Here is an 11,250-nt window from a genome sequence, read left to right as displayed (position 1 = left end):
TTGTGTACTCAGTGATAATGATACTGAACTTCCTTCATGCCGTCATTCTAAATCATGCATGCAAATATTTTACAGAACTCGAGAAGATGAAATTTGCAAGTGTTGTCATTTTCCGAATATTGATGGAAGGTATTTATACTGCTGCTACAAACTTCTACATTAAAGTGGTTTTATTTCTTGTCAAAAAATAATGCCGTCTTTGTGGACTTTTTCCTGTTATTTTCCTTTTATATTTATCATCCTATGCATGTATGCTTTAATTCCATATCCAACTACAAAACATTTGTCTCTTTATTACATTTTCTTTGGTTTTAGAACATGTTTATTTTAAATCTTAAAGATATATAATAATACACAAAATGAAGTCAAAATCAGTCAACGCGACATCACAATCAGTTGTTATTTTTACTGTAGTGAAAATATCATATATATTTTTCAATGGGTAAATTCCAGTATTTCACTGTTGCAAATTATATTTTATGATATATTCTGACTTCTTATAGGCCAACATACAAACAGCAATGTATGCATATCCGGGTAACACTAACTATCCACGTGTATGTATATCGGGGGGGGGGGGGGGGGGGACACTAACTATCCACGTGTATGTATATCGGAGGAACACTAACTATAGGGCGAGAAAGCGGAAGTGCGTAATTTGACGAGATTGAACGAGATTTTAGCTACTGGAGATAAACAAATCCACGTGGTAACGGTAAATAGATAACAGGATGGCATTTTCCATCCTATATTGGTTGAATTACGTGTCTGGAACCAAAAAACTTCATCAAAAGTCCGAGTTAGCGGTAAAAGCAGACCATGTACTAAAGTTTATGTTCGATCCCGAACTTAATTACGCCCAGGGAAGAGTTCAAGCCAGTATGAGAGACAGAAGTTACCACGTCAGTGTAAGTGCACGTTCTGTGTCAATTTTCACCTCAATATTACTAATTATTTTTTTTTAACTTGTCAGAAAGTATTCATTCTGTTCCTTCATTTAGGTCACATTAGGGGATAATCACACAGTTTCTGACAGCATATGTGATTGTGTGAACGGGCAGGATAAATGTCACCACAAGGCATCTCTCCTTTTATATGGGTATGAAATGTTGAAAGTATGCATGCCTTAGATTTTTTTAATATATGAATAGTTATAAAACTTTATAATATTCTATTTAGCTATAAGAATGTTAGCAAGACGGATGTGAGGGCTTCTTGGATCCAGCATCCTAAGAAAGCACCACCAAAGAAAACAACCACTATCGATGAGCTTTTTCCACCTTCACAAAAAGTGGCCAATTACAGGTATTCTTAAGAATATGAAGAAAGTAAACAAATTATCTTAAAGTATCATATTTTATGAAATAGTGTGTCAATTAAATGGGTAGTTGAACTATTTATCATTATAAACTTGTTGATAAAATCATCTGCTTATCTTTTTATGCTGGTATTACGGTTATATGGAGTGAACTTTAGATGTCCCATGGATATAATAGATTTTTATATTCTAAAATTATTTATTTTTTTTGCATTGTTCTAAACAGTATTGGGTTCAAGAGACTTAATATGCTATCTAATTACTTTGTTCTGTTAGGGCTACATCAAGACCAGTTGATGATACAGATGTTGCTTTCCTGTGTGATAAACTTAATGCTCTTGGTCGATTTTCAGGTTTAAGATTATGCTCGAAAATATGTTGTTGTTTTTTTTGGTGATTTCGTTTTTGTTTTAAAATGTTCAATTGTTTCATATTTGAATACTGGGCCTACAAATACTCAATGCTGGATTTTCTACCCTATAATAGGGACTATTGATATTAAGTAGTTCAGTTTTATGCTGAACAAAAAAGTGTGATTTTACATCATATCAAAACTTTAACAACAATGGGCTTTGAGTGCAGTTGGTACATGTTTTCATTTTTATTGTTATTAACATGTATCATATTCTAAAGTTTGTTTTGAGGTTTATTTTCCTACTAGAAGATTTATTTGTTGTAATGCAACATTCCATCGCTTAAGTTTATCAATAATGGCATAAAACATAAACATGTTGTACATTGTATTAAATTGGAAATCATTATCTTCTAGCATATATATATAGTTTAAAACTCATATTTCTCTATTGATGTTAAAATTTCATGAATAATTATTCATAAATTGATTGTAAATCATTCATGAACACAAATTTTACATGTAGCTATGCTGTGGATAGTGTCAAAAGAACCCCCATCCCCTACACTGGATATTCCTTATGTAGAAGATTTATTGCTGGGAGAAGCTTACACTAGTGCTACAGACAAGATACAGTGGTTGAAGACAAATCTTGCTATCCAAAGGGAGAAAATAGAGCAGGTAGATACAGGTACAGTTAGTCATATCCTTAGGTAAAAAAAAATTGATGAAGTCAGTTCAAAGGCAATAGATAAAAATATTTTAGTAGAAAAAATTTAAATAACATTAGAATAACTCGTGTAATTTCAGGTTGCACAATTGACTGTTGGGCAGAGGAACAACCATCTTTGGGCTTTGGTCAGGAAAAACCGCTTAACTGCATCCAACTTTGGTAAAGTGCTTGCTGCTATCCGACGAAATAGGTAAAACGTCATTCTTCTTTAATAAATTTAATATTGAATCAGATTGATCATGTTGAAAATAAATCCTAAAGTATGTTTTACACCTCAATGTGTATTTAAATCATTTTGGTAATATTGTTTCAGGTTTCCTCCATCATTATTCAAACAGGTTCTGGGCTCTTATGATTTGTCAACAAAAGATGCCATTCTATGGGGTATCAACAATGAGTCAGTTGCCAAAGCAAAGTATTGCTCATACGGTGATGCAGTTGTTGAAGAAACAGGTATAATTTTCTTTTTATGATAGTTATGTTACAGTAAATGCTACATTATACCAAGAGATTATTTCATATTTTTGCTTAAAATACACAGACTCAGTATACAATTTTATAAGTCAATACACAACATTGTGTCCAAACCTTTTCAGGGGTGTGGCTACATGAAAGTGGTGTTTTAGGGGCAAGTCCTGATGGGATTATCCGCCGTGCAGCAACGCATAAATATAACCATCAAGTAGCTCAACTGACAGACATACTGGAGACAATGAAATTGATGCCAGACATTTTGGAAGTTAAATGTCCTTTCAGTGCCAGGAATATGACTATTCCTGAGGCCATTTTATCAATCAAAGACTTCTGTTTAGGTATTTCATATTCTTGAATTAGTTATCTCCTATAGCAAATTGAAAAAAAATTCATTGACTCATATGAATTTTATATTGCTAGACTTCCAGGTTCATAATGGCAGACAGATGTACAAGCTAAAGGAAGATCACATCTATTATGATCAAGTACAGGGACAGCTACATATTCAGAACAAATCCGCCTGTGACTTTGTTGTGTGGACCACCAAGGACATTGCCATAGTTAGGGTTCTTCAAGACAGTGCATGGGACCAGAACATTGCAAAACTTATTGACTTTTACTTCACTCAAATAATCCCCATTGTTCAGAAGTAAAATGTCAGTTTATTTAGTTTTTTCTTCTTCTCTTATATTGATAAACTCATGTTGCTGAAACATAACCAAATGCTGGTGAAAGGTTTCAAAATAGACCTATGCTCGAAAGTTATGGCAATTAAACCATGATGGCTCTCTTTTAGTAACAACACACACTGCAAAATAGATTACTATCTTAACTTGTTGAAATTAGACATTGAAATAGAAAACAACTAGATTGGTTGAACATTTATGCACATTTAATAAAATGAGGTGCATTCCTTTACATTTCAGTACATGTACTTCATTCATGAATATCAACACAATGTACACCACATTTTACCTGCCAGTTAACCACATAGTATTCTTCTCTATAGATTGAAAGAGATAAACAACCATATCAATTTACTGATTGGAAGTGTAATTATCTGCAATTTCAGCGATCATTGGATCTTGAAAGTTTACAAGCATAGAACAAACTTGAAAAATCTTTGTGCTAATGTGGCGAAATTGCTGGGGAATATGTGAAAGAATCTCAAAATTTTTTATCCTCTCATTCACTCTCTCAACATGGATTCTTGAACGAGCTATCTTTCTGCAAACCTGAACTTCAGCTGGTGTGTATTGTCCCTTATCTTTAAGGAATGGGGGAATATTCAAGTGAACACCTTGAGGAAGAAGTGAATAGATCGTAAAACCTTTATCTGCCAAGATCATGTCCCCGGGCGATAACTTAGCTAACATGTTGCTGTGTTCCACTATAGCCACATCTGAGGTACTGCCAGGATAAAGTTTGCTAACGTACACAACTGCTCCATTAGGAGCAACACCTGTTACTGCCTTTACAGTGTGTCGATTTTTGTATGAGCTATATGTCTGGGATTGAGCTGCCATGTCCTGACCAGGGACATCCTGCGTCACCTCTGTGGCATCAATTACCAGACGACAGCAACTGAAATCTCCAAAGCTTGATGGCATTGATGACTTGCATTTCAGAAGAGATGGCATATTGTTTTCCATCATGCCTACAAAAAACACTTCATGCAAAGCAAAAACATGGGTAATGAAGATATTATGTACTGTGGCTTTGCTGGTACAGAATCGTTCGGCAAGGTCAAGGAGGGGACAGTTCAGCTTCAGTTTCATCAATGTCATGAAAAGTTGGTCCGACCTCGAAAAAGCACTTGGAGTCCACCCATCCACATATACCAGAGGGAACCGCTGTAATGTTGTGTCTATGATGCTAAATATCTCTGGTTTTAAAGAGGTGTACATCATCATCTAAAATAAATAGGTAAACTATAGCTATAAAATGTTCATATAGTGTTTAAGGTAGTAATCTACATCATCATAATGGCTGACTTCCTTTAAAAACATGGATGAAAAATTCGATATCAGCAATATTTGAGTTTTCCTTTTCCATTTAAAAACCTAGCCGAGTAGCTCAGTAGGTTAGAATACCGACTGCTGAACTGTAGGTCGCAGGTTCGAGTCCAGCAGGGGTTTTAAATTTTTTTCAGATTACCTTCTACTAAAACTGTATTTTTTTTTTTACAAAATAAAGTAAATTTGAAAAATTTCAACTTCAAAATATTGTTGTACATTTCCTCCACTTTACATCTACATCAAATTTCTCTGGTGTAGTATACCTCCTTAAATCTTAAAATTGAATAAAAACACTTTGGGAACTAAGTAATTTGTAAGGAGAACTATATCAATCATTTTGGAATTCATTTCTCATACCTTCTTTTCATTTTCCATTATTTTGGCAACTGTTACAGGATGTTTTTTGGACTGGAGGTAACTAATTTCTGTCTGCAACTCTGCAATTTGCTTTTCAAGTCCCTTCAATATAAACCATCATTGCTGATTATTTTAAACATACATTTAAGGTGAATTATGATATACATACATTTAAATCTACCAAAAAGATTTAAGTTTTTAAAAATTAATCACCTTGATCTCTTGTACAAGAGATGTATAGGACCGCATATAAGTGTGCTCCAGATCAACAGTCTCATTTGTAGTCAAAGGTTCTCTGTCATTACATGTAACAGCTGTCTCAGTCTCTTCTTCTGTACAAGGGTCAGCTTGTCTGGATTGATGTCTAAAATGAGAAGAAACTGATGTAAATGGTGGAAGACAAATCACTTTATAAAATAGATCAGGTATCAACTGTTTTACTTACCGTGAAATTGTATTCGGATCCTGGAAGTCAAAGTAAGTACCCTGGTTCCAAGGAAACAAGGTTGGGCCGTTCTCCTTCCTTCCATCTTTGAAATGACAGCTACATATTCTGTCCGATGAGGTCACTGTCCTATCTTTTCTCCTGTGGATTAATAAGGTGTATAACAGTTATACTTTTATGTCAACTTTAAATAGAACACATCTGCATATATGGATACAGCAAGGTGAAAAAGAAATGATATATGATGAGAAGTAGGACCCTTTTAAAAAAGTATATGTTCCATTCATTACATATATATTAAACGTATGAGTATTTAAAATCAACAAGTCTAATATACAATGTAAATTATTATGAAACACTAAATTAACACTTAACTCACATAACTGAAGACATCTTTAATTATTTGAAGATATCATCAATTCAAGTATTGCTTGCAATAATTGTAATTGAATTGATGTGCACATCAAATTAATTATTTTTTACTCTCATCACTTTAATTGATGCATGAATCAATTCAATTACACATATTGAGCACAATAACTTGATGAAGGAGGTACTCTACATCGTCATAATGACATACTTCCTTTTAAAACATGGATGAAAATATGTTAATACCGACTGCTGAACTGTAGATTGCATGTTCGAGTCTAGGGTGTTTTAACAAAAAATTCTCAGACTGCTTTCTACTAATGCTGACTAAAACTGCTTTTTTTTTTTTTTTACTAAATAACGTAAATTTGAAAGATTTTAATTTTAAGATATTGTTGTACATATCAAATTTCTCTGGTGTAGCATTCCTCATCTATGTGCACATCAATTCAATTATATATCCAATAATAAAAGTCAAGAAACACATAACTATATTGTAAATGTATGATGTTTTTTTGTATTGAAATTTACAATTAAATATTGGCATAATAAAACAGCAAACTCAGGATCTTCATTTTGACATAATCCATGTAAACAGATCAGTATTGTTAAGCAGTACTAGGTTTGGAAAGGTTTTAAATATCTTATCCAAAAGTTCTCCTCTAGGATTATTATATAGTGGACATTCAAGAAGAAAATACAATTCATCCTCTGTTCACACATAAAGCACTAGGCTTAGAGACTGGTAGAGTATGCTTTTAATCTTCAAAGCATATTGCACTTGTATTTTTTATTTTATTTATTTATTCACCAATCTAGGGCCCTCAGGGGGCATGTACAAATTAACAATTAAACATTATAACTACATGATACAATTTACACATGTGTACCATGCACATGTTAAGGGTTTCAACATTGACATGTATTGAATTCTCATCACAATATTGATTGCAAATGTACTGTACAATAAGTGTGCTATATGGGAGGTAAAGTAAAACAATATTATACAATGTTGTCACAAACACAGAGGGTACCAAGGGACGGTGCCTGAGCCAAGTCGATCAGACTGGCAGTCTTGTACCCTAGGTGTTGGAGACAAGTTTGTAAGCACATGTAAGAGGTGGGAACCCCCACCTTTTTAACAAGGGTATATTTATGATAAAATACGATTACCGGCCCAGTGCCCCACTTCGTTTGAATTAAAAGTAGTAAAAGAAACGTAAAATGGTAGTGAAAGTTGATACATGTACAATATAATACCCCCCCCCCCTCTTCCTGGCCACGTAGGATACAACACGCCTGCAATATGATTACGTTACCCACCTGCACAATTTCTCCCACTGCTTCAAACTTTTTCTAGGAAATCTGTAGAAACTACAAGTTTCTCTCAAACTCTGGTGATTACAGCCAGTAACGAAACACAGCATTCCTAAAAACCTCGTGGCGTCTTTGTTTATCTCCAGTGCCTAAACCGGAAGTTACGTAAAATCGAGACTTTCTCGCCCTATTCAGGTGTATGTATATCGGGGAACACTAACTATCCACGTGTATGTATATCGGGGGAAATCTAACTATCCACGTGTATGTATATCGGGGGAAATCTAACTATCCACGTGTATGTATATTGGGGAAACACTAACTATCCACGTGTATGTATATCGGGGGAACACTAACTATCCAGTGTATGTATATCGGGACAACACTAACTATCCACGTGTATGTATATCGGGGAACTCTAACTATCCACGTGTATGTATAGCGGGAGAACACTAACTATTCACGTGTATGTATATCGGGAGAACACTAACTACCCACGTGTATGTATATCGGGGAACTCTAACTATCCACGTGTATGTATATCGGGGAACTATAACTATCCACGTGTATGTATATCGGGGGAAATCTAACTATCCACGTGTATGTATATCGGGGGAAATCTAACTATCCACGTGTATGTATATTGGGGAAACACTAACTATCCACGTGTATGTATATCGGCGGAACACTAACTATCCAGTGTATGTATATCGGGACAACACTAACTATCCACGTGTATGTATATCGGGGAACTCTAACTATCCACGTGTATGTATAGCGGGAGAACACTAACTATTCACGTGTATGTATATCGGGAGAACACTAACTACCCACGTGTATGTATATCGGGGAACTCTAACTATCCACGTGTATGTATATCGGGGAACTATAACTATCCACGTGTATGTATATGGGGGGAACACTAACTATCCACGTGTATGTATATCGGGGAACTCTAACTATCCACGTGTATGTATATCGGGGAACTCTAACTATCCACGTGTATGTATATCGGGGAACTCTAACTACCCACGTGTATGTATATCGGGGGAACTCTAACTATCCACGTGTATGTATATCGGGGGAACACTAACTATCCACGTGTATGTATATCGGGGAACTCTAACTATCCACGTGTATGTATATCGGGGAACTCTAACTATCCACGTGTATGTATATCGGGAAACTCTAACTATCCACGTGTATGTATATCGGGGGAACACTAACTATCCACGTGTATGTATATCGGGGGAAACTCTAACTATCCACGTGTATGTATATCGGGGAACTCTAACTATCCACGTGTATGTATATCGGGGAACTCTAACTATCCACGTGTATGTATATCGGGGAACTCTAACTATCCACGTGTATGTTATATCGGGGGAACACTACACAGTGGGATTAAGGTGTTCCGAGTAAAATAACAAGTAATAACAGCATATTCACATAGAAGTAAAATTCTTTCAAGCGTTGCATATTTTTAATAAAAATCGTTTGTCAATACATAAACAAACACCGTACCATGTGGGGAAATCCTTTGCTTTTCTATTACGTCGTCATACAAGTGACGTAGAGCTATTTTTATGCACTAGACTTTTAGTTGCTTATCACCTCGGTGCAGGTGAAAGATGCACTCAAATCATTTGCAGTTTGGAATTGATATGGTATATTTAAAGAGTGATACGGATCGGTACAATATTTTCTCAAATATAGCAATTTCCATAATTTCAACTCAAATGTTGGGCATTATCCACATTCACATCCAAATCGTATCTAATCGAGGCTAAATTTTGTACCTTCCGTATCAACATCCTAAATCTGCAACTAGTTACCTTTCTGAATAAGCCTTGATCGGAATAAAATATTGTCATCTTTCACCTGTACCGAGTCGATATGTACGACATGCGTTTTGTTTTGTTTTATTCCAAATGACTACACACATCGGGGGCGATATCAAGGTCACAAAGTGATGTAAAGATTACTTTACAGTCTTTGCACATACTATATATAAAAATATGAGACCTATATATTATGGAAGAAAACTGGGGGAAAATCATCTGACAAACAGATTTAAACACATACAGCTTGAACACTAGATAACGGCAATAAATAGCGAGAAATATTATGACATTTTCCCTGCGATACAACTATAGATCTGTACGTCGGACGTACTTTTATATTGTGACGTCATATAGTATGAAGTGCACCGAGGTACATTATACAGTTATTGACGGGGTTCTAGGACAACAGCTGTTTGTTGACCCGAGAACGTCTCTGTTGCCCGAAGCCGTAGGCTGAGGGCAGCCGATCCGTTCGAGGGTCAAACAAAACAGCTGGTGTCCGAGGACCCAGTTACTACCTGTTTTGTTATACACCTTCATTTTTGGGGTTATTTTTACTAGGTGCACATGGTTTGTTGACTTTAAACGGATCGACAGTGTGATTGCGTACATTTATCACCGATTTCACGAGTTTAAAAGAAAACATACCCAATATCCTAATTGATAATTATATTTTTCGTGCATCTGCTCTGCTTTTCATCTAATAAATTCCGTATTTCATCATCTGTCAAATCAGTGAACCTCGCCATTACGTAAAGAAATAGGCAAACCAAGAATCATGTGACTTGCGTATAACCGCTTTAACACGAATAAAATGAAAATAAGTAAATTTCATCTTATACAATTGATTCTAGAAAATGATGAAGAAATATTTTTTTATGTTTTTGCTATCCCTACTTTGAAGAATTAATTGAATTTCATCTTCCGTTGCTGTCACGAAGTGTGCATCCGCCTTTCTCTTTATCTAAACGGCACGAAAAGATAACTCGAATTAGCGCCATATGACGTCATCGGTCAACAGTCTTTTTTAACAGTCGATTTTAACAGTTCCCGGTCCAACAGACGCCAGAACAGTCAAAATGTTGGACTTTTTTGTGTAAGGAGTAATATTGAAACTGTTTATAAGGGTATAACAATTTATGATGTTTGTTTTAACTTGACTCAGGAGACCTTAAGAATTTGCTGGTTTAGTATCTTCAGAATATCTGAATATTCAAACACACGGACTAATCTTTTCAAAGAGTAAAACAAGTGAGTGGAGACTACTTACTCAGAACGTGTGTGTATTAACCAGGACATTCCCATGTATTTATTCACATTCTATAAACATTATCTTTGTAGTAATTCCAACTTTGAGCCATCCAAGATATGTATGGCCGCTGACGAACTTGACATATAACTACGAAGTCAAGGGATCCAGAGCGGGAGACTACAATCAATGTGGATTTCATTTTGGAGGCAGACATCCCTCTTTTGTAGGAGCTCCGTTACAGTTAGATGGTGACAAATATCCTTACATAGACATCTACATTGACGACATGTCCGAGTTAAAATCGTTTTCTCTCGCACTATTTGTTAATATTTCGAGTTCCTTTGGTTGTATATTCCATTTTAAATCTTCGCAGTATGTTAATGTTATTACTGACGTAAGCGTTTGCGTCAATAGTAATTCGCTTACAATGGAATTTCAAACATCGTCAGGAAGTTCACGCCTTCAGTTGTCTTTGTGGATTAGGGGTCAGTGGACCATGGTGCAGGTAGGACGAGACTCTGCTAATGGAAATATGGCTTTCAATGTGAGGAACGACTACTCTGGAGCTGCTGCTCAACAGTATGATACATTTGGCTCTAAACTTTTGGGGCTGCCAGGAACTCTTCGCATCGGAGCGAGACACGACACAACCATGGCGTTATCGTTAACAGCTACATGTGTCACAATGTATGACGTCACGACCAATGCAGGAAGTGTCGTAACAGAGATCGAAAATCAATGTCAATCACCACCATCGGTACCAGGTGAGTG

At 35.7% G+C, this 11,250-nt stretch overlaps 2 protein-coding genes across 2 annotated transcripts; one reads left to right on the top strand and one right to left on the bottom strand.

Moving 5' to 3' along the window:
- The first annotated feature begins 635 nt into the window (after nucleotides 1–635).
- Nucleotides 636–3,546, top strand: LOC125677280 (uncharacterized). Its single transcript, XM_048915286.2, has 8 exons — nucleotides 636–908; nucleotides 1,002–1,099; nucleotides 1,180–1,305; nucleotides 2,197–2,351; nucleotides 2,481–2,593; nucleotides 2,717–2,856; nucleotides 3,000–3,215; nucleotides 3,298–3,546. Exons 3-8 carry the CDS (start codon nucleotides 1,266–1,268, stop codon nucleotides 3,528–3,530), a joined length of 897 nt encoding a protein of 298 aa, XP_048771243.2. The 5' UTR covers nucleotides 636–908; nucleotides 1,002–1,099; nucleotides 1,180–1,265; the 3' UTR covers nucleotides 3,531–3,546.
- A 205-nt stretch (nucleotides 3,547–3,751) lies between these two features.
- On the bottom strand, nucleotides 3,752–7,564 carry LOC125646333 (uncharacterized). Its single transcript, XM_048872571.2, has 5 exons — nucleotides 7,390–7,564; nucleotides 5,698–5,838; nucleotides 5,466–5,616; nucleotides 5,253–5,354; nucleotides 3,752–4,790 (listed from the first exon to the last, which is right to left on the bottom strand). Exons 1-5 carry the CDS (start codon nucleotides 7,491–7,493, stop codon nucleotides 3,915–3,917), a joined length of 1,374 nt encoding a protein of 457 aa, XP_048728528.2. The 5' UTR covers nucleotides 7,494–7,564; the 3' UTR covers nucleotides 3,752–3,914.
- Nucleotides 7,565–11,250: the final 3,686 nt, after the last annotated feature.

Source organism: Ostrea edulis, chromosome 2 (genome assembly GCF_947568905.1).
Source record: "Ostrea edulis chromosome 2, xbOstEdul1.1, whole genome shotgun sequence".
NCBI classification, from domain to species: Eukaryota; Metazoa; Mollusca; class Bivalvia; order Ostreida; family Ostreidae; genus Ostrea; species Ostrea edulis.
Note: the sequence above shows the minus strand (reverse complement) of the source record. Positions and strands in the feature narration are given on the sequence as shown.